The sequence below is a fragment of the Mus caroli genome, unplaced genomic scaffold, assembly GCF_978045245.1.
Source record: "Mus caroli unplaced genomic scaffold, Mus_caroli_1 scaffold_10, whole genome shotgun sequence".
NCBI lineage: Eukaryota > Metazoa > Chordata > Mammalia > Rodentia > Muridae > Mus > Mus caroli.
The window spans coordinates 115,779,800-115,803,883 of NW_028227265.1; the positions used below are offsets into that span (position 1 = coordinate 115,779,800).

Here is a 24,084-nt window from a genome sequence, read left to right on the forward strand (position 1 = left end):
AAAACCTTGGAATCAGCAGCAAGAGAAACTACAGGACAGACTCATGGGTCTTGAAAACCATACCATTGAACAACAAGTCATCATTGAAGAAATAAGGGGTGGAGGGGGGCGGTCTATATTTCCAGAATGGAATGAGCACACAGCACCATGGGTGCAGTGTGTCCGATAAGATGCACAGGCTCAAGGGTCTTAGAAAAGCAACAGTCAAACCTACGACCACCCATGGAAAGAAATACTCAAGATCAGGAATGAACGAAATAGAAACGGACAGAAGAAACGATGCAATGGAGAGAGGGTTTTGCAAAAAGATGGATAAGAGTGGGGAGAGGTGGGGCGTGAGAACGGAGACACTGCAAAAAAAAAGAAAAAAGCCCGTCAATGAATTTCAGAGGATTATCAGGGCATATTTTGTAAGCCTACACGCTAATAAACTGAAAAAAATCTTAAAACTGCTAAGTTTCTAGGCACATATTTCCTACCAAATTTAAGCCAAAAACAACAGAAACAAACCATAGTAGATATATGACAAGCAGTAAAGTTGACAGAGTGTTAAAAAGGCATTCGGGGCCCGAGAGATGTTTCAATTGTTGAGAGCACTGGCCACTCTTCTGGAAGACCTGGGTTTGCTTAGGCTCCCAGTACCCAGTGTAGCTCACAACCATCTACAGCTCCAGTCCCAGGGGATCAATCAATCCAACACCCACTTCAGGCCTCCAGGGGGCATACACACATGTGATACATAGACATACACGCAGGCAAAACACCCCCCCAGCCACCCCCCCAACACACACAACCTTTAAAAAAGACTCCCTACTAATAAAACCCTAGGCCCTAAAGATTCTCAGCTGAATTACAGCATTGTTAAAGAGGATCTGACATCAGTGCTCCTCAAACTATCCCATAAGACAGACAGGGTACTCACTCTGCTGAACTCGTTTTTATGAAGCTGATACAACACTGGACAATAACAAATAAAGCAATAAGCCAGTCTCTCCGAGGGACGCCAATGCAGACAATAAATCCTTCCAAACTGAATTTGCCTATATATTCAAGGTATCACTCACCATGATCAAGTGGGCTTCATATCAAGAATGTACGGGTGCAGAGAACTCCTAAACCTGATAAACAGCTTCAACGCAGTAGCTGGATATAAAGTTAAACAAATCAGTGGCCCTTCTCTACACAAAGGATAAACAGGATGAGAAAGAAATTAGGGAAACAACACCCTTCACACTAGTCACAAATAATATAAAATACCTTGGTGTGACTCTAACTAAGGAAGTGAAAGATCTGTATGACAAGAACTTCAAGTCTCTGAAGAAAGAAATTGAAGATCTCAGAAGATGGAAAGATCTCCCATGTTCATGGATTGGCAGGATTAATATAGTAAAAATGGCTATCCTGCCGAAAGCAATCTACAAATTCAATGCAATCTCCATCAAAATTCCAATTCAATTCTTCACTGAGTTAGAAAGGGCAATTTGCAAATTCATCTGGAATAACAAAAAATCTAGGATAGCAAAAACTATTCTCAACAATAAAAGAACCTCTGGGGGAATCACCATGCCTGACCTCAAGCTGTACTACAGAGCAATTGTGATAAAAATTGTGTGGTACTGGTACAGTGACAGACAGGTAGATTAATGGAATAGAATTGAAGACCCAGAAATGAACCCACACACCTATGGTCACTTGATCTTTGACAAGGGAGGTAAAACAATCCAGTGGAAAAAAGACAGCATTTTCAACAAATGGTGCTGGAACAACTGGCAGTTATCATGTAGAAGAATGCAAATTGATCCATTTTATCTCCTTGTACAAAGTTCAAGTCTAAGTGGATCAAAGACCTCCACATAAGACCAGAGACACTGAAATTAATAGAGGAGAAAGTGGGGGAAAGCCTCAAAGATATGGGCACAGGGGAAAAATTCCTAAACAGAACAGCAATGGCTTGTGCTGTAAGATCAAGAATTGACAAATGGGACCTCATAAAATTGCAAAGCTTCTGTAAGGCAAAAGACACTGTCAATAAGACAAAAAGGCCACCAACAGATTGGGAAAGGATTTTTACCAATCCTAAATCTGATAGGGAACTAATATCCAATATATACAAAGAGCTCAAGAAGCTGGACTCCAGAAATTCAAATAACCCCATTAAAATGGGGTACAGAGCTAAGGAAAGAATTCTCAACTGAGGAATACCAAAGGGCTGAGAAGCACTTGAAAAAATGTTCAACATCCTTAATCATCAGGGAAATGCAAATCAAAACAACCCTGAGATTCCACCTCACACCAGTCAGAATGGCTAGGATCAAAAATTCAGGTGACAGCAGATGCTGGCGAGGATGTGGAGAAAGAGCAACACTCCTCCATTGCTGGTGGCATTGCAAGCTGGTACAACCACTCTGGAAATCAGTCTCAAGGTTCCTCAGAAAACTGGACATAGTACTACCAGTAGATCCAGCAATACCATCTCCTGGACATATACCCAGGCGATGTTCCAACTGGTAATAAGGACACATGCTCCACTATGTTCATAGCAGCCCTATTTATAATAGCCAGAAGCTGGAAAGAACCCAGATGTCCCTCAACAGAGGAATGGATACAGAAAATGTGGTACATTTACACAATGGAGTACTACTCAGCATTGAAAACAATGGATTTATGAAATTCTTGGACAATGTATCTGGAGGATATCATCCTGAGTGAGGTAACCCAATCACAAAAGAACTCACTTAATATGCACTCACTGATAAGTGGATATTAGCCCAGAAACCTAGAATATCCAAGATACAACTTCCAAAACACAAGAAAATCAAGAAAGAAGACCAACTCGTGGATACTTCCTTCCTCCCTAGAATAGGGAATTAAATATCCATGGAAGGAGTTGCAAAGACAAAGTTTGGAGCTAAGACGAAAGGATGGACCATCCAGAGACTGCCCCACCTGGGGGTCCATCCCATAATCAGTCACCAAACACAGACACTATTGCATACACCAGCAAGATTTTGCTGAAAGGACTCTGATATAGCTGTCTCTTGTGAGACTATGCCAGTGCAAGTCTCACAAGAGAAGTGGATGTTCACAGTCATCTACAGGATGGAACACAGGGCCCCCAATGTAGGAGCTAAAGAAAGTACCCAAGAGCTGAAGGGGTCTGCAACCCTATAGGTGGAATAACAATATGAACTAACCAGTACGCCCAGAGCTTGTGTCTCTAGCTGCATATGTAGCAGAAGATGGCCTAGTCGGCCATGATTGGGAAGAGAGGCCCCTTGGTCTTGCAAACTTTATATGCTTCAGTACAGGGGAATGCCAGGGCCAAGAAGTGGGAGTGAGTGGATAGGGGAACAGGGCGGAGGGAGGGTATAGGAGACTTTCGGGATAGCATTTGAAATGTAAATGAAGAAAATATCTAATAAATCGACACATATATATCACATTAACTGTCACAAAGAAAAAAATGGTATGACTTTATCAATAGATACAGAAAAGATCCTTGATAAAGTCCAACATTCCTTCTTGATGAAAAACCTTAAACAAAGAGTAGAAAGACAGTATAGTAAAGGCTCTTTGTTATAAGCCCATATAAACATTTTACTAAACAGGAGACCTCAAAGCAGTTACACTGAAATGGGCAACAAGGCAGGGGCATTCACTCGCTCCACTCTCGTCAGTGTATCTCCCATGTCTCAGCTAGTGTAATAAGACAAGAGAAAGGGTACAAGGGATTACAATGGGAAACAAAATTTATCTCTATTTGCAAACAATGTGATCCTGTACAGAAGAACAGAAAAGACTCCGCTGAGCTCTTGGAACTGGTGAACACTTCCAGTAGGGTAAAGATCACAAAATTAACACGCAAAAATCAGTAGCCCTTCTACATAATGATAACATATATGCTAAGAAGGAAATGTAAAAGGCAGTCCTATTCACAATAGCATTGCAAATGCCGAGGGATGAGCTTGACCACGGGTAAAAGGTCTTTACAACAAAACCCTTAAAGACACTAATGAACAAAGTTAAAGAAGACACAAGATACAAGGGCCGGCCTCCCGTGCTCATGGATTAGCAGAATTAACATTGTGAAGAATGGCTGTATTGCCAAAAGGAACCTATAGACTCAATTCAATCCCCATTGAAATGCCAGCGAGGGACTGGGAAGCTGACTCAGCAGTTCAGAGATTTGCTGTTTGATGATGGGGGACCAAAGGTCAGATCCTATCACCCATGGCTGTCCCTTACATGCCTATGCCTCCAGCTCTGAGAGAATAAGATACCTTCTTCTGGCCACTACATTTGTGCACACAGATTCGTTCAGCCACATGTGTGTAAACACACACACACACACACAGAGTTAAAACTCTCTTAAAATTCCCAATGACAATATTAACCAGAACTAGAAAAAAATGGCAAAGGTGCCAAAGATATATATTATAAAAAAGACAGCTCTTCACCAACCGTGCCAGGAAAACTGGAAATCTCTAGGTATAGAAGAATGAAGGTAGATCTCTCATCCTGTTAAAAAAACAAAAAACAAAAAAACAAAAAACAAAACCAAATGGGCCAAAGGTGATCACATAAGAACTGAAAATCTACAGCTTAACAGCTGTTATAGGAAACCACTTTAAGATCCAGGCATAGCCAGAGGCTTCCTGAGAAGGACTACGATGGCTTGTTAAGTAATGCCAAAAATTGATAAATGGAGTTGTGTGAAATTAAAGAGCATCTGCACAGCAAAACAATTATCAAAAGAAGAGTCAGCTATCAGAATAGGAAATAAAAATCTCCATAGGATAGAGATCTGATAAAAGATTAATATTTAGGATGTATAATGAATTAAAAACACACACCAGAAAACCAAACAGTCCAGCAAACTAATGGGCTAATGAAGAAGTGAGCACACGGCTCTCAAACCGCCCAGTACTAATGACTAGTAAACATGAAGAGATGTCCCCCAGCCATCAGGGAAACAAACCAAAACCACGTTGATACTTCACTCTACCACAGTCAGACTGCCTGTCACTCAGACAAGCAAATTCTGTCCGGGACACGGAGGAAAAGGAACCCTTATCACTGGCGATGGGCATAAAGGTTTGTCCAGGCTTTGTGGAGTTTCCCCCAACAAACTAAAATGAGAACCATCCTGTGATGCAGCTGTCCCACTCCTGAGCATTTAACTAAAGGATCATGGGTCACACTGCAGGGATGCCCTGCTCACATCCAGGTTCATTGCAGCACTGTCCTTAACTGTCAAGTCATGGGCTCAGCCTGAAGGTCCATCAGCAGTGAATGGATAAAGAGATTGCATGTATGCACAGTGGGATTTTATTCAGCCTTAAAGAAGAGTGAACTTCCATCAGGTGCTGGAAGATGGAGACCTTCACATTAAGTAAGACAGACAGAAAGATGGATGCTGTCTTAGTCAGTGTTCGGTTGCTGACACAATGACCACAGCAACTCCAATAAAGGAAAACATTTAATTGGGGCTAGCTCAGAGTCAGAGGTTCAGTCCATTACCATCATGGCAGGAATCATGGTGTCATGCAGGCAGAAGTAGCTGAGATTTCTACATCAGATCCATGGGCAGCAGGAGAGAGAGAAAGGCCCTGGCTTGAGCTTTTGAGACCTCAAATCCTGCCCCGAGTGACACACTTCTTCCAACAAGGACACATCGCCTAATCCTTTCAAACAGTGCCACTCCCTGATAAATGAGCATTCAAGTCTCTGAGCCTGTGGGTCATTCTTATCCAAACCTCCACAACTACCACCTTTTCTCTTATTTGTGGGTCCAACAGTATATTTTATTTTACTTTATTTTTAATCTGAGACCAGGTAGACTGTGTAGTTTCAGCTGTCCTGTAGCTATGCTGACCTGGCTGGCCTTGTACTTACAGAGATTGCTGCCTCCTGAATGCTAGGTGGGTGCTGAGACTAAAGGCTTGTGCCACCATGCCTGGCCCTGCGAGGATTCTGTGTGTGTGTGTGTGTGTGTGTGTGTGTGTGTGTGTGTGATAAAAACAGAAGGTAGATTGAGAGATTAAATAAGACTAATGGGAAGAGCAGAAGGGAGCACTAAGGAGAAAGGGTAAAACTGGGATGAATATCATATACATATAAATTATATACATATAATTTATATATATATAAATTGTCTTTATGAAAACCAATGCCATGCACAACAAATATACGCTATTTTTTTAGAAAGGAAAAGAAACCTATGTAGTTTGGCAGGAGATGAAGAAGGTACTGTAGACTCAGAAGGGTACTTGTAGCTTAGCTCAGCGTAGAAGCTGTGAACCTTGTTCTTGCCTGTGAATTCCTTGTGGGCCCCATGGATGATGTATGTAGTCTAAGGCCACCATGTCTTGGGAAGCCAGCAGAGCTTGGTCTCCTGAAGTGTGGAGGCTGGGCTCAGTGTTACCTCAAACATGTTGGCCATGTCTTGAGTCTACCCATGAAGAAGTGGACATTCTGGGAAAGCTGTGTTTCTTGGGTGAGGGTGACTGCAAGAAATATTCCTTATGGTTTTTCTCTGAACCACTATTGTCCATAATTGATTCCACAGTGGGCCTTTAACTCCAGGGTTCATTGGGCTTGGTGGTGAAGAACTGGAATCCAAGCTACTCAGGAGGCTAAAGTGGATGATCACAAACTCAAGGCTAGCATGCACAACTTACTTAGCAAGACTCTATCTCAAAAAAAAAAATCTAGGAATGGAGGTTAGTGGTAGAGTATTCACCTACTAGAGTGAAGCTCCCCCACAGACCCACATGAAAAAACTCCAAGATCTTTGAACTGGTCAGATTTAGAGCACAGTGTCTTGTCTTCTCAGGGAAGAGGTAACTGAGGCACCAAATAGACTCTATCCACCCACTGTTGAAACAGCTTCATGCATGTTAAGACCTGTGGGCAGCTCCAAGAGATAACATGTATTGATATAGGTCATCAGAAAGAAAATGCAATATAAAAAATATTGCTTGTTAGAAAAAAACTCTTGCTAACCTTCTTCATTTCATGTCTCAGAGAACAACCTTAATGAAAAGTTTAAAAGTGAGCTAGATGCTCTATGGACTTTTTAGTTGACCATTTTGTAAGTTGGTATATTTCTAGTTGAATTCTTTTTCTCAGAAAAGCTGAGGAGGATAAAATTTGAGGAGGGTAAGACTGGTGCTGTCCGACCCAGCCTTGAGTGTAGAGCTTTGCTGTGGCTTAGCTGATTGTGTTGCTTGTCAATACCAACATAAAGTGGTATTGAAAGGTGCCATTGTGTAACTTCATGTTTTGCTGGCTGTTTTTAGCACTGCTCCAGGGAAGACATGAACAAATATTTATTCACCTAATAGCTAACTGGCACTGATATCACCAAAATCCAACTTAAGTTTCCTGGGGTTACTTACAGGAGTATAGATGAGGAGTTATGTACAAGAGCAGGAACAACTCAAAGCAGCTGAGCCGACAAAACCCACCCAAGCGTGGGTGACAACTCACAAAAGCAAGAAACCTGAAGATTTTTGCAGGACTGGCAGTTCAACAACTGGAGACCTCTTTTAAGCAGACCTGGCTATTTAAATAATCTTGGGAGACTTGGTAGGGACTGTGTAATTCTGGTAAGTTTCAGGGACTTCCTGAGACTTTGAGTTAGTTTATTTCATGAGTCTTAAGGAGCATCTTTCCAGGATGGAAGCTTTAAACTTATAAGAAATTGCTATGCAACAGTAGAACCTTGGAAACTGAATCTTCAACCTCCCTTCTTCTCTTATGTTGATGTGATGGAATGGTGTCCTGTCTCTCTCTATTCCAGTGAACTGCCGTACGTGGACATCTGGTGCCAGGTTCCTTTAGAACCAGTACAACTCAGACAGTTTTAGAAGGCAAGGGGGTTTCAGAGGTATTTCTTCACCTGGCTGCGCTTAGATGGGTGCCAGTGTCTAGGATGGAAGCTCCTACTCGTGTTGTTCACCCTTAGACTGCGCCATGTCTAGAGCTGTTCTGTGCTTCTGACCCAAGAACTAATGGGTGTGTTTGGAAAAAAGCCTAGACTTATCTGTGGGCAGAGAGCTGCAGGATGACAAGAATGTTCTGCAGTGCATGCTGGCACTGGCTGTCTCAGAATCTCCTGCAATCTCCAAACACATTCAGAACTTTTGTAGGGCTTCTCAGAGGAAGAAGGGCCCGAGGTAGGGAAGCAGGGGCCATAGCAGGCTTCTCCTTCTAGACTTTTTCCCAACTGGCAAATCATAGTTGGAGTTTATAGTTTAATATTGTGAATGAAAAATGACTCCTTGTGGTTACAGCTATCTTGGCCATAATGAAACAATTAAACATAAAGAGCCACTTAACACACGAATGGACAAAATGTTTTCTGTGCAAACATGGGTTGGTATTTAGCCTTGAAAGAAAGAAAATCATAAATTGCTCTGCAGTCTTGGAGATTACAGGTTGAGACCGCGCGGATCCGTGGCTTTAGGACTCTGGGGAGATGGCCATGACACTGGTGACACTTACTGCTCATCTCATGGCCAGGAAGCAAAAGAGAGAGGGCAGACCAGAGTCCCACAACCCTTCAAGGGCACAATCTCAAAACCTATCCAAAGCCTCCCATCCCTAAAGGCTACACTGTTTCCCAGTAGTGCCACCCCAGGGACCAACCCTGTGTCCTATATGAGTCTTTGGGGACATTTGCATCTGTGCCACAGCATCCTGCAGTGTGGATGCAGGCTAAGTGAAGTAAGGTAGTCAAAGAAGATACTCATAGTTTCACAGGGGCAGCTGCTAGAGCTGTCAGAGGCAGAGCCTCAGCAACACAGACAGGAAGTAGAATGCTGGGAGCTGGGAGGTGCAGGAGACACAGGAGGGAGGCGTGGCAGGCCCTGCTGAAAGGGGAAGATGTCCAACATGAGATAAAGGGGACCATGGTGGGTGGAGGCATTGGCGCACCTATATTCTATATAGTATAGAATATAGCTTACCCTATATTCTATGCTTTGAGATGGCTACGGCACTGCATTCTGTGGGCCTTTTACCTTGATTAACGTTTTTATAAATGGAAGGGACCAATGTGGGAAAACACACACACAACAGTCTTCCATCCTAAGGCAGGGATTCTTGTTCCGCAATGGTGCCTGGATACACCAAGGGGAAAGGCAGACTTGGGGTGGTGTGTTCCCCTCATTTGCTCTAGAGGAAGATAGATGTGTGACAAACATGATTCTAAACAATGTTTTGACTTTTCAGAAGACCAAACCACACAAAGAGCGAGTGAGTGTGCAAGGTGAAGGCACAGGTCTGCTTGTGAAGTGACGGGTGACGGCGGTGCTGACTGTTGTGTGGTAGCTTTACAGTATATGTGACTACATATATGTGTGTGTGTGTGTGTGTGTGTGTGTGTGTGTGTGTGTGTGTGTGTTGAACAATCTGTGCTAAGCTGGTCCGTGTCTCATTGACTCTTTAGGTGAAGCCAAGAATCTTCCTTCCTACCCGGGGCCAAACAAGATGAGGGACTGCTACTGCACTGTGAACCTGGACCAGGAGGAGGTTTTCCGGACCAAAATTGTCGAGAAGTCACTCTGGTAATGTCCATTTCTCCTTTTTATTAGATTCTTACTTAATTGATTTTTACTTTTATTTATTTATTTGATTCTGAGTGCCAGGCTGCCCATGTGAGGTTTTCATGTGAAGAAGTACCCACTGGATTCGGGCTATAGTAGGCATCTCTGGCCTGATGTTCCTGCTCTCCAGGGCACTGAAGTATGAGAAACTCTTGAACCCACATCTTCCCCCTACCCCCCCCCCCCCCGGACCTGAGAAGAACTTCTTGGGAAAGCTTGAAAATGAGGCTGGAGAGATGACTAAGCAGTTAGGAGCTGTCGCTGTTTCTGCAGAGGTCTTGGGTTTCATTACCCACAAAGTGGCTCACCACCATCCTCACCTTCAGTTCCAGGGAATGCCCCCTTTTCTGGCCTCTGCGGGAACTAGGCATGCACTGCATCTGTGTAGGCAAAACATCCATATCTGCAAAGTTCTCATTTCTTAAAAAGTCTGCATTAAGAGTTCAAGTGAGAATTTTAAGGGAGGAAATATGTGAAAGCTTCCTCTTCCTGCACCGTGTTTCTTTTTAAAAGTTTAAGAGACGCATGCTTGGTACACAGAGCTGTTAACTGAGGAGAAAGGTCCAGAAAGCCTTTATTGGCACATTTTGAGCAAGGGAGGGTCAGCCAAGGAGAATGAGAATATAACAGGACCTGTAACTCGTGTGCTTGAGGTCCAGGACAAGAGCTTTTGCCTTTAGCATGAATTGTTAGTGTGGATATCTGCCCCAGCATCCTGGGGCTCAGACCTTGCTTTGCCAATAAGCTCCCAGTCTAAGGAGAGTCTGAGCTGTGTCTAGGAGCATGTGGGGACAGGAAGTGACACTGTAGAGCCTTCAGCAGTGATCTGAGCGTAAGTGTAGAAATAGCAAGGAGGCTGTGTAGTTACTGTTGGAGCTAGTAAGGGAGCCAAGAATATCATCAAGGCAGGCGTGCCAGCCTCCCTTGCGGTTCTTCAAGATCAAAGGAGACAATCTGGAGCCAGGGACTCCACCTTTTGGGTTTAGAATTATGGGTTGTGTGGTCTCAAAACACTGCTCTGATTTTAAGAGCATTTTTAGCAGACGAATTATATCCTTGCTTAGTGGCAGCAAACAGCGTGTCTTGATGACTTAATGAGTTGAATTTTTGGAAAACCACTAATGTTGCCTGCCCCAAGGGAGGTGGATGGCGTATCCATTCTGTCTGCCTTGAAGCCACCCTGCCGAGGTCCCATGGTTACAGCTGTTTGTGTTGTTATTTATGCACACTTTAGATTTTTTTTTGTAAAGAAAAAAACAAAAATAAACCCTGAAAAATACTGTCAGGAGACAATTCTGCTGAAGAATGCTTGTGAGGTTGGTGAAATTGATTCTGGGATGGTAATTTTTTCTCTAGAAAAAAATGGTGTTGTGTTACCCTCCCGTCACCTGTGGCGGGGTGAATGAATGAATGGTGGTCAGAGGACAACTGGTGGGGACTGGTTTTCCCCTTCCACTCTGTGGGACCCAGTTTTGAACTCAAATGGTGAGGTTTGGGGAAAGTTCTTCCCTGCCCCCCCCCATCCCCCCGCCCCAGCCATCTTTCTGGTCCTGACTGGCTTTCTTAGTTGATTTCCTATCTTAGGTGTCAGTAGCAGTTGGGTAGGGGCTGGAAACAGTGCCCTACTTTTTCCAGTCGCCTAAGAAAACCTTTTCAGAGACTTCTACGTGGGTCAAGGAGGGACTTTTGACTTTGTTGTAGAATTCTCAGGCGAATCAGTATGAAGCAGGATTAGAACTTAGTAGAAAGAAGGGGGTTTTAACTTATGTGTCAGTGCTGACGTTGACAGAGACATACTTGGGGAAAGGGTAACATGTTCCTACCTGTAGTGTAGGCTTCCCAAGAGAGTCGTGTCAGAGTGGCTTTGCAATGTGTGTTTTTGGTGGCTTCTACAGTCGCATCTCAAAAGGTTGTGTCCTGAAGATGCTACTTCAGGGACGTATACAACGTAAGAGAAGTAATAAATTCAGACAGGTTTTGGTGACAACAATTTACTATATAGTTCCACTTAGCCCTGATAGAGGTGAACACAGATTCTTTTATTATAATCTCAATAACTAATATTAACTCTGAGATTACTCATTACAAATCACTCAGCATATATAAATATGTAGGTATGCATGCATACACGTATGTATGCACATATGTATCTACACTGCAGCAGAGCTCATGGGATTTCAAAAGTCTTGAGAACAGTGAAACTGATAAAAAGTAAAAATAACTCTTTATCGGTATAATAACAAGCCAGGGTGAAGCTCAGAGGGCTGGAGGAGAGTCAGGCTGCAAGATCAGATTTGAGCCTCAGGAATGAGGTGACAAGAAGGGAGTGCCTAGTCCAGGTGAGTGGACGTGGGGACAGATGGACTGTGCAGGCCCAGACTGGTGGACAGATGGACAGCAGTCCTAGTAGGCCATATCACCAGTGGTGATCAAGCCAAGACAGAGTTCCTGGGGAGATTAGAAAGTCTCTCAGTGCTTGATGCGCACCAGGGGTCAGGTGATTGCTCCTGGGGTCACCACCATGCTTGGCGTTCTCACCTTCGTGGGAGGGGCTTGCATCCTTCCATGGTCTGATGTATCCAGTAAGTCCTTGCACCCTGTTTTCCTGATAAGATTTTTAATGTGACTGTGTGCCCCTACAGTCCCAATTCACTGGTAAATTTACTTGGTGGTGCCCTTTCTACTCAAAGTTTGTCACTATGCAAATGTTCTTATTTGAGATATCTCTATAAGAAAGAAATATCGTCTCTCTTTTTGCAAAGTTTTAATGATCCTGGAACTTTTGGTTCTCATCTAGTGAGAGACTTCAGTCAGACTCTGGGGTGAGGGGCTCTTTTCCCTTCCCATCCTGCTTTAGGCGGCTGATGGAATATGCCAGCTGAGGGGTGGCTCCTGTCTCTATTTGTTGTTCAAATTGGTAGTCCCAGAAGAGAGCACAGGCAGAACTGGCAGGAGCTTCAGGTATGGGTCTGTGTGGCTACTTCACGTGTAGCCGAGCAGTCCTCCTTACATTAGCAGGCCTTCAGACTGGCACCCGAAGCCCCGCACTGGGCCACATATGTATGACAGTAGCTTTTGGAAGAAGTGAGCTGTAGCAGGTGCTGCTCGTGTGCTGCTCGACCTGATGCTGTGTCCCCATCTGTGGTCTGAAAGCCACAGTCATGTGATCTAGGTCAGCATTGGGTCAGCATCCACCATGTGGAGGGCAATGATGTGCCCACCAAAGCAAAACCAGTCATCTCTGTCAGTCTGAAAGAACTTCCCTAAATAAAGATCCAAGGAGTGCGAGCTAAGGGGGCCAGGTGTACAAAGCAAGCCTGCTTGCGGGTGTGTGTGTGTGTGTGTGTGTGTGTGTGTGTGTGTGTATGAAGGGATGGCTGGAGTGATAAAACTACGGAGTCAGGGTGACAGATGGGGACACACTGCAGGAGGACAGAAGGCTAGGAAGGACATTTTTTTTTTAAAGTAGCATCTGTTGGAATGAATAGTGTGACAACCTCAGTGGACAATTTGGTGAATGAATTAAGTTGCTTGTAGACATCGCTGAAGAGGAAACTGAAGTTTGAAATTGGAGGAAATGGGAAGTGCAAGCAGTTTAGAGAAGTGGGGGCTGGCGCTTACAACCGGGGCCCAGCTCACTGGGGAACACAGCAGCCAGACCTGAAAGGCCTCAGTACCTACTCTGGTTCTGGCACGGCCTTGTTGGAGGGGGCGGGACCCAGCAGCTGATGTGAGGCAAGAGATGGGAGGAGGGGCAGATCCAGTGGCCCCTGAGATGGTGCTGAGTAGCCGGAGCAGAGCAAGTAGGGCCCACCGGTCCAGACTGAGACCTATAGCTAGCTCCCACCCTTCCTATAGCATGGCTGCGGCCCCACAGACCAACGAACAGTTTTCCTGGCATCCATCTGAAGGAACAGATCCTTCATGGCTTCCCAGTGCCCTCCAGCATCAGCATCACCCTGTAGATTAGATATAGATTTGGCAGCAGCGTTGTTGCAGGAACTGAAGACTCACATAACTGCAAGTCTGAACAGGAACACATGGAAGAGTGTTCTGACTGTGCACACACAGCCTGGCAGGGCTGGGGTGAGCCGCAGAACCATCAGTTCATGCTCACACGACTGAGCCAGTGATGCCGACACCCCGCTGCACCCTCCCTCCAAGCCCTCCCTAATGAGAGTAACATTGTCGAAGGTTATGTCCCACCTGGTTATGTCCTCATCCTGTAAACAAAAGGTCTTAGTTACTGCTTTATTGCTGTGAAGGAAGAGACACGCGACCAAGGCGACTCCGCTAACAGATAGCATTTATAGTTTCAGAGGGTTTGTCTATTACTATCATGGTGGGAAGTCCACAGGCAGCAGGCAGAGGGGGAGAGAGAAGGAGAGGGAGGGGGAGGGGAAGGGGGAGGAGGAGAGGAAGAGGGAGGGGTGCTTTTGAAACCTCAAAACCCAGTGACACATTTCCTCTAAGGAGGCCACACCTCCTAATCCTTCTCAAACAGCCTCACTCGCTGGTGACTAGGCACTCAAACTTTTGAGTCCATGGGAGCCATTCTTATGCAGACCTCCACACAACCCTTCCTCCCTCCTGACCTAGGCAAGTCTTCTCCATGAGAATACCCACTACCTCCCCTCTCATTTACTTAAGTGCTCAGGACCCAAGTCTGAATGGCTGAAGAGCAGCCCAGGGCCATATCTGAAGGCAGCTCAGGGCTGCCACTTTGAAAATTCCCAGAATGCTCTGCACCAGAAAGAAATAACTAGAAGGAAGGAGGGGCTTGTAGAGGGAGTTACTGTCGGAGCAGTAAAGGAGTGCGTTGCTGTCACACAGAACAGCCATTTCAAAAGGACGAGCCCTCTCAAAGCCACAAGAAAATTCTGCCAGGAGGGGTACCTTCCTGGAGTTGGTCTACAGCTGGAAGCACTGGCTGGGAGCAGTAGCTACTCAGGGCAGTTACAGTTGTAGCTATAGTGCCGGCAGCTCTGGCTGTAGGGGTGAGGTGTCCAGGGTGGGGTGCCAGGAAGTTAAGAAAGGCTACTGAGTAGCAGGGATCTGTGACCCAGAAGTCTTGGTGACAGTAACAGCAGATGCTCATGGAGACTCTGGAGAGTGGGAGACAGGGTTGCACCCGGCGTAGGAAGGCCTTTGCCAGCCGTGCCTTCCCGCTTCTGGGTCTTCTTGATTGTGGAGAAGGGTTGTGCACATAAACACTATCCTGTGTTAAGGAAGTGACTGTTTTTCTTGATCTTGAAATGGTTTAGGTCTGTGGTATCCTGAAGGGAGTTACTCTCTTTAAAAAGCCAATTAATTATTCGTGAGAGCCATGAAACGACTGGTGCCTTTCCACAATTTTGGCTGTGCCATCTCTCCAAGGGTCTGGCCCACTTGGAAGTTCTTGGGTCTTTTAGACAGAGCCTAAGAATTCCCTGCCTTTATAATGACCTCAAGGGAATTCTCCAGGCCCAGGGTGGGCCTTTAACACCTCAGAAGGCCACTGTGCATTCCCATGTGGGTGTGGCCACCCAATCTACAACACTTTTGGCTAGTTTGTCCCCAACTCCTGTAGGCACATTTTCCTAGCCAGGAGCACACCTGTGTCAAAATGTGGGGTTCCTTCTGCACCGTGGACAGCAGCTGACTGGGAACATCAGTTTGTTTCTGTGTCACAAACTCTCTGAGCAGCTCCCACACTCCTCTTTCTAGTCATCCAGGCCATGTTGAGGCTCAACAGCATGTGTCACTGATCAGCGTGTGTCACTGATCAGCATGTGTCGCTGATGGGGACCTCCTGGTCCCCAGGAAGCTGCAGGGAGGAACTGTGGGGAGATGGACCCAACACTGACCCCCCTTTCTCTGTCCTGGGCACCCCTGTTCTTTTGGAAAACTGTGGAGAGCATCTCCAAGGACTGCAGTTCCCTCCTATGCCCTTGTCCGCTCCTTATGTCATTGGCTTGAAACATTTCAGTCCCACAGCTGGCCTGGTGTCTGACTTTGTGGGTTTTCCTAGGAATTGTGTTGTGACAGCATCAAGTTCCCATGGACTTGTGGCTTATGCGGGCACCAGGGGAGTCTAAGAAAAAAGGCATGGGAACGAGAGGCTTGCTTTATCCCAATACCTGCCTGATGCCCAAGACTGCAGGTGACACAGGTGGCACGTGCTTCCCAGTCCTAGAAGACAGGTCCGGGCAGGAACCCAGCTCACATTTCCCATCCTCCGGCCTCATGCCATGAGTCGTGAGCCACCCCATCTGTTCTTCTCACCAGGTCTGTGTTTAGTTTGAAAATGAGCAGATCTGTGTGCCAGAGTTTCAAGATAAACAATCCCAGCCCCGTGTCTTGACTACATGTAGGTACCCTGCAGCCAGTGTGCTGCAGGCTTCCTGCCAAAACCCTGGGGTGTCAGGCGCCAGGCAGGAAGTTAGCCTGGTATAGAAAAGCTCCATGACCTGGCCTCAGGGTTACTCTGTTCCCAGAATCCTCTGCGGATGTGTGAATGGTCTGAGAACCCCCAGTGAGGGTTTTCCATTTCTTACTGGATGACATCGTAGTTGGTGTTCTGTCTCTGGCGCTCTCACTCCCCTTTCTCTCTGGACTGTTCTGGTAGCAGTTCCCCAGTTTGTCAGGCTCAGCACCAGTGAATTCCCTGTCATCCTGGCACCTTTGATGCCAGTTCCCAGGAGCTTTAAGAATCCCAGTTCAGGGGACTTAAGAGGTAGATTTGGGGGGAAACAGAGAGGCTTCCCTCGGACCTGAGCCCCTCTGTTACCTCAGGTCTTCCTGGAACTGACTGCTGCCCTCACAGGACCCTTCTGTGCCCCACAGCTGGGGACACTGGATATACTGTTGGCTTTAATGAAAGTTTAACGTAGCTTTTAATTAGTGATTAGCCCAGTGCCTATTTCATAGCTGAACACAGCCTGGAGTCTTCATAGAGAGCTGTTTCCAGCCCTTGGGGCTACCACCAGCTTAGAGCCTGAGAGTCACATGGCTTCTGCCCTAGGTCCTCTTGGAGACTGGCCTCCTCAGACTGGGACATGAGGCCAGGCCTGTGGAGATGCTGATTCCTTTACTCTTCCTCACAGTCCTGCCCCTCCTCTCAAGTCCCCATCCCAAGCTCCCCATCAGAGGTTGGGAAATAGGTCCAGGAACTTGCTCCAGGCAGGGCACTGGGGACCCAGCTCTATCATTTCACATGACCAGTGTCGCTTGTCACGAGGTGCACACGGCAAGCAGCAAACAGCTGGGATGGGGTGGGGCGGCATCGATGTCGGGAAATGACTCAAGGAGGACTTGGTGGTTTCTCTGCAGGTCCCGGCGAGGCTTCTGTGCACCCTGTGCCCAGTCCTATGGGCATGGGGATAGGAGGGGGAGGCTGGGGGGCCTGTGAGAGAAAAGATTCAGAGGGCTCATGGAGGAGGGGCTGGGGAGAAAGTGGGGAAGGAGAAATTAGGGAAAGGAGGAGTTTTGAGACGGTTCCTGCCAGAGGCCGCACTGAGAAATAATGGCCCCTTGTCAGTTTTTCTTTTTCTTGATGAAAGTTCCTTGATTCTGTGAAACTCCTTTGAGCTCTGGCTTCATCCTTTTTGATGAGGTAAAAAGACAGTGTGTCTGTCATTCTGGTGGCCTCGGGGCAGAAGTTGCCGGCTAGATTAATTTCTTCTTGTCAAACAGCAAGAGAAGAGAGAGGGGCCCAGCCCTTCCCTGGGGGTCTTTTCTTTATTGGGAAAGAGGTTTCTGGAGCCCTTGGGCTGGAATGGGGGCTTCCTGGCTTGCAGTCCATGCCTCTCCTGCCACTGGCTGTGGCCTGGACAAAGGCAGCCTGTGTGGACACAACTGTGGCTAAGCAGTGCCTGGGAAGGGAAGCACTCTCACTGTGGGCCCCTTTGAGGGACACAGAAAGGAGGCTTTGTCCACGGGGAGGCTGTGGGAGGGGGTGCTAGAAGACCATCCTTCCCCGGGTTTAGCCTGCTTCCTTTTTCCTTTGAAAATCTGTTTTAAACTCTGATGCCCAGGAAGGGACACAAGCTGACTCCCATTGATGGGAGAATCCAGTGCACAGGGTGGATTGGTCCTGGAGCTGCATGCCTAGTTCTTCCTGCTCCTAGCCTGGTCCTTAACATCTGACCCAGGAGGAAACTTAGCATGCAACAGCTCATCACAGCCTGGGTGTCTCTGCCTCACCCGGAGGTCCTTGCTGGGAGCACTCCTGCAGGTCTCTGTCATAGGCACTACGTTATTACAGTTGGGGCAGCCATGGCTCCGGACATAAGAGGTCCTGTTGATGAAGCTGTTCAGAGCTGGGGGTGGAGCGTCTCACATTAGCCACTCATAAATCCACAGAGGCATCTCAAATGCATCTGTAACTTAAACATTTTAAATTAAATAGTCTCTTAATTTCTTTTTAACTACTATCAATTGAGCAGATTTATTTTCGATGTTCGGAGATGAATATGTGCAGGGTCAGAGCCACACTACTGTGTGAGCAGACTCTTAACTGGGTTGGGGTGAGCTGGCTTCGTGAGGTGTGAGCCAGCTCATGCTCTCGGCCTCCAGAGCTTTAGAGCATCCTGCACCAACAATCCGATCTACTGAGTGTCCACTGCGACACTGCTTCTTGTTGTGAACGTTGGGGAAAGCTAGTGGTAAGGGAATCTGGTGGTTGTGTCGGTGGCCAGGGGACACTTGGCCACTGGTGGTGTGTTTGCTTCTCCTGAAACTGGCTATAGGCTAAGGAAAATTGGGTGCTAAGGAAAAGTGAGCTGTGTCAGAATGTGGACAGAGTTCCCACTTTCCCTTTAAGACCCACCTGTAACCATTTCCATGTTTTGTCTGAATATATTTAAGGCAAAGTGTTCTAGGAGGGCTTACCCCAGAATGTTAATTCTAGCTTCCAGTTGTCTGACATGTGGCTGTATTTTTGTTCTAAAAGTAGTTTTATTGACATATGTAATTGACAGCATTCCATATCACTCAGTGTTTTAAAATTGTAACTCTGTGGCTTTGGAGGCTTGTCCAGCCATCTCCACAGTCACTTTTCCAAAAGGTGGTTCTGTCACTGTCACCTTATGCCTCACGCTGTCTGGCTCCCCAGGCCTCTCAGCTGTGGACGTCTCCTCATCTGGTGTTCACCTGCCTCTATCTCCTGAGTGCTAAGATTAAAAGCATGCACTACCATAATAGACCAGGCCTTAGAAAGAAATGTTTTTTTTATTAGATATTTTCTTTATTTACATGTTTTTAACAGTGTATCCTCAGTAGATTTTCATCCTTTTTTAAATTTTATTTTTAATTTATCTTTATTTCTCATTTTAAAAAAATGATAGTTTTTAATGTTTATTAAAAATGGAAGGAAATATTTGTTCCTATGAATGTCTCCTGTTTTCAGAAGTGCCCCCAAATTCAGAGTATATAAAGGAGTGAAACATGGGAATTCTACAAATTTGCACATAAATTTGCATATCGTGAATCAATTTGTCACCCCCCAAAAATGCTTTCCTGGCTAAGTGCTGACTTTGAAGAGTGGGTTTGCTGACCTGTGAGGCCTGAGGGTTGCATCTGGCCCAGTTTGGCTTCAGTCCCTATCATTCAGCCTAGAGTCCCTGCTCCCCACACTGTGATCTGCCTCTCAGCCAGAGCTGAGACTGGGCCACCTTTCTTGTGCCCAGTGACTGTGGCATGCTACATGCAGAGGCCTCTGTGTTTCTCTCAGAGATATCCAGCACTCGCTGAGGAGAGCGCTGGTGCAGGTCTCACACCACCTTTGGCAAAGACCAAAGAATTGAGGGCCATGCTCTGTGACAGGAAACTTACTGCAGGATTTATAGCTGGTAAGCTCATGTCCACTGGTTCTCTGTTTGTGGAGCAGAGGCAGGGTTGTGGTGTTGGGCCACGTCTAACGCACAGTTCATCCCACCAGTAGCCCAAGCGAGCCTCCGTTTCCTGCTCCACAGATGAGCCTGAGAGCTTTCTCAGGTGCTCACCTGAAGGGACAAGGCAGTGGGCTCTCCTGTGTGCCCATGGCTTCTACGCTCTCTGTTGAATCTGGTGGCCACAGGTCACATGTGGCTATTGAGCAGCCAGGAACTGAATTCTAAATGTAACAACTGGAACCACTTGAGACTTAGTGTTAGCAGCATGTCAGTTGCTTTTACAGACTATCTGACCTACCTGGGGTGGACTGTAAAGAGTGGGTAGTGTCCCCAGGCAGCAGAGGTGTCATGATGGGACAAATGGTGCGTGGTATATATGTGGGAATCCATGTGTGTGGTCTGTGCCTCTAGCCAGGGCTCTATCATGGCCTTATCTAACCAACCTACCTACCTACCTTCCTTCCTTCCTTCCTTCCTTCTCTCCTTCCTTCCTCCCAACCTTCTAACCTTTGTCATTGCCTTGCTATGTAGCCCAGGTTGGCCTGGTACTGATAACCCCCCAAGTAGCAGGGATTACAGGCAAAAGTCACAATACCCATCATTTTTTATCCATTCCTGATCATAGCCAAAAGGCCCCGCATCTAAACACCATAGTTAGATTGCATTCTTCTTTTTTTTTTTTTTTTTTAAAGATTTATTTATTTATTATTATATGTAAGTACACTGTAGCTGTCTTCAGACACTCCAGAAGAGGGCGCCAGATCTCGTTACGGATGGTTGTGAGCCACCATGTGGTTGCTGGGATTAGAACTCTGGACCTTCGGAAGAGCAGTCGGGTGCTCTTACCCACTGAGCCATCTCGCCAGCCCCTTTTTTTTTTTTTTTTTTTTTTTTAAAGAAGATTGCATTCTTCTTAATACTTCATAATAGGAATGAGTCTGCAGTACATGGAGTTCCAGGAACACTCAATCCAGATGTTTTGGAAATCTCAAGTTGATTGTTGCACAAGAGAGTGGCTGGGAGTCCAGTTTGTGAATACATTGCCAGGCTGGGGCGCAAAGGAGGTGGGCAGTTGGCTGCATTTATGTTTCCCATTTATATGTGTATTTATTTTCCCATTTACTCTCCCTCGTTTATATTTCCCATCTGGCATGTGGATAGCAACACTGGTTTGTAGCAGTCCTAATGATTAGATGTGGCTCAGGGCCTGGGTCTACTTAGTAATGCTCACAGCAATACCATGGCTAGATATCACTGTGAGCACTGTGTTTCTAAGAGCTGACTCACGGCCCTGGAGTCTCATCTACCTCATTGCCCTGCCCCAGTGGCCAGGCATGAGCGGGAATTCTGCCATGCATACCCCAGGGAATGAGCAACTCACTGCAACTTGACCCGCTGACCCCCACGTCCTGCCGTCCCTTGGTCCTGAGAAACTCTTGTATCTGCAGCATTTGCTTGTGCCTTGAAGGTGCTTGTTAGCCACAGATCGGGGTCCCTATTGCTCTGCAAGCCTCCATGTTCAGTGAAATCCACTCCTGCTGGGTTCTCACTGGGCTGAGACCACAGGGCAGGGTGATAGGGAGTGGGGAGGCTTGCTGGTTTTGGTTTCCTTTCTTATTCTTCACAAAGACGTCATGGGTCTAAAACCCCGAGTGACCTGTGAGTAGGGAGGGAGTAAAGGTGCTGACCACCAAGCCTGATGACCTAAGTTTGATTCCTGGACTGACGCCAGGTTGTCCATTAATCTCCATATGCTCACCATGACACATATATACATGCACATATGTGCACATATACATATACATGTACATGCACATATACATGGATATACACGTGCGCATGCACATGTACATATACATGTACATACACATACACATATGCATATACATGGACATACACATACACATATGCATATACATGAACATACAAAAAATAAATATTAAAGCAAAACCCAGCCCAAACTGTCTTTAAAGAAGGAAAGCCGAGGGTATTATATTCAGGATGTGGGATCTGTCTCTCTCTGAAACCCTTGCCTCCTGTGAAAACAAACACCAGCTCTGCCAGGTCAACCTCCCTTGGTCTCTTCCCTTCAGCAGTGCTCAAACCTCAAAGCTCCATGGGCAGCTGCTAGGCAAAGAGCCCCTCCCTCCAGGCTCTGCAGCAGGAATACCTCTCCATGTGGGCTCCATTCCCCTCAGATATGGACTTAGATTCTCTCTCTCTCTCTCTCTCTCTCTCTCTCTCTCTCTGTGAGTGTGTGTGTGTGTGTGTGTATGTGTTTACTTTTTGATTCAGGTTCATAAGAATTAGCCTGCACACAGTAGGTCCCTTTATTAGCAAAATCCTTCCCTCACCTCCCATTGTCCCACCTCACAGGAAGTAAATATAACTTTAAAAGTTATACAGAATGGGAGAACATCAAGCATGGTAGCACAGACCTATAATCCTAATGCTCAGAACACTAAGGCAGGAGGATCACTGTGAATTCAAGCCCCGATCTGTGGCTACAAAAGTGAGCTCCAGGCCAACCTGGGCTACATTGTAAGACCCTGTCCCATACAAACAAACAACCAAAATCCCACCCTAACTAAAAACATATTGCATGAAATAAGAGAAGAAAAACATTTGTGATGATTGACCTTACTAGAAAAAAATTACAGAAAGATGTGAGACAAAATGCCCACTGTCAGCTGTACTGGGCCTACTGGGCGTCCTTAGGTCATTGCAAGCATGCCCCGGGTGAGCAGCCCAGTGTGAGCAGCCCAATGTTGAGTAGCCCAGTGTGAGCAGCCCCATGTGAGCAGCCCAGTGTGAACAGCCCAGTGTGAGCAGCCCAGTGTGAGCATCTCAGTGTGAACAGCCCAGTGTGAGCAGCCCAGTGTTGAGTAGCCCAGTGTGAGCAGCCCCATGTGAGCAGCCCAGTGTGAACAGCCCAGTGTGAGCAGCCCAGTGTGAGCATCTCAGTGTGAACAGCCCAGTGTGAGCAGCCTAGTGTGATCATGAGACCCCGGTTCTTTTCTGTTTCTCCCTTTTGCTTTCCTGACATGAAGTAAATGTTTGCTCTGACACATGTCCCTGCCATGATGTGTCTCACATCACCCCAGGACAACGGGCCAAACAATCATGGCCTGGAATCTGCAAAACCCTGAGCCAAAATAATCCCTTTCTCTTTGTAAATTGGTCATCTCAGAGATTTGCTCTTGTAATGGGGAGCTAGGTAACAGATCTTCTGAACCTCGCAGTAGGTGGGTTACAATGGGACCTTAGATGTGGCAAGATTTGCTGTGACCAAGGATTGCACTGCAGGTCGGTCTCAGAGGACTTCCCCACAGGCCTCCTAAAAGGGACAGAAATGTCTGATGATCTGGGGGATTAGATATTCAAGAGTCTTAACCCAAATAGTCACTTCAGCATCAATCCCTGGGGTGTAATCAGAGGAGCTATTTCATACTTAAAAACAAGACAGACAGACGAATGTTTTACGCTTGGCTATTAAACAAAGCCATGTAGTAGCTCTTGTGGCTGTTAAGGTTTTCTAGTGGGTGACCAAGTGACTGTCTGGGCTGTTCTCACTCTGTGCACTGTTCTTTGAGTCTCTGGATGGATGATAGTTTTCTGTTGTTGGACCTAAGCCTATGAAACATGGGCCGTTTCCACAGTGACGCATCTTGGAACCGTCATAGACAGAAATGAAGAGGTGTCTTGTTTTTTTTTTTTTTTTTTTTTTTTTAAATCCCATTATTTTCCAGCATCTGTGGCTTCATGTGGAGGCAGACAGGCCTCACTCCACACTACAAGGGCAGTGCATTGTGGGGAGACATGCAAGTCTGTGGCTCCTGCATGTACTTCATGGGCTCATAGATGCATGTAGGTAGACACCCAGCCGTGCCCAGAGTACAAGTACGTAGTCGCATACATATGTATTCATGTGTACTCATACACGTCTGCACACATCTGTGTCCACAAGCATGTGTCTGTTGGTGTAACACACCCCCCCACACACCTGCACCCACAGGCATGTGCATACACACTACACCCAGAGGTACACACATAGGATTGCTCTCACTTATGCAAACATACACACACACACACACATCCATACACACACGCGAGTGCACGAGAGCACACTCGGCCTCCTGACCTGGAGGTTCCTTCTCCATTGGTTTCAAGAGTTAAGTCTCATGAGCACGGAGGCTGAGGAGTGGAGATTCACACAGGGCCTTGCTTCCTTGTATTTGTGTCTGGCACCCACAGGAGAACCAAAGGCTCACATGAATGCAGGGGCTGAGTACAATTTCCTTATAAAGCATCGTTAACCTAAGAAACTCTGGACGGAAGTACTTGGGCACCCTGCTACCATACAATGACATCGCTTGTTGTCTTTAATACTTCTCGCTACCCGAAACGCTCAAAGCAGCGTCAGTCTCTTAGATTTTCACTTTGAGGATTTTGTTTTTATCGCAGAGAGGTAGTTTCTTATGTAACTTTCTGGCAGGTTATACTGTAGTGCTACTTACAAACGGAGGCGTGTGTCCACAGCCCTGGCCTGAGAAGGCAGGTGTGCTGAGCTCCTCTGAGCCCAGGCTCGTGGACCAAGCAAG

General features: G+C 46.3%; 1 protein-coding gene across 2 annotated transcripts in view; it reads left to right on the forward strand.

The window, feature by feature from the left end:
* Rasa3 (RAS p21 protein activator 3) overlaps nt 1–24,084 on the forward strand; it is a 111,825-nt gene that overhangs the window by 39,422 nt on the left and 48,319 nt on the right. For both annotated transcript variants that reach the window (XM_085844165.1, XM_085844166.1), the window contains exon 2: nt 9,455–9,572. In XM_085844165.1, the coding sequence (XP_085700291.1) occupies nt 9,455–9,572 (118 nt within the window). The remainder of the gene's footprint in view (nt 1–9,454; nt 9,573–24,084) is intronic.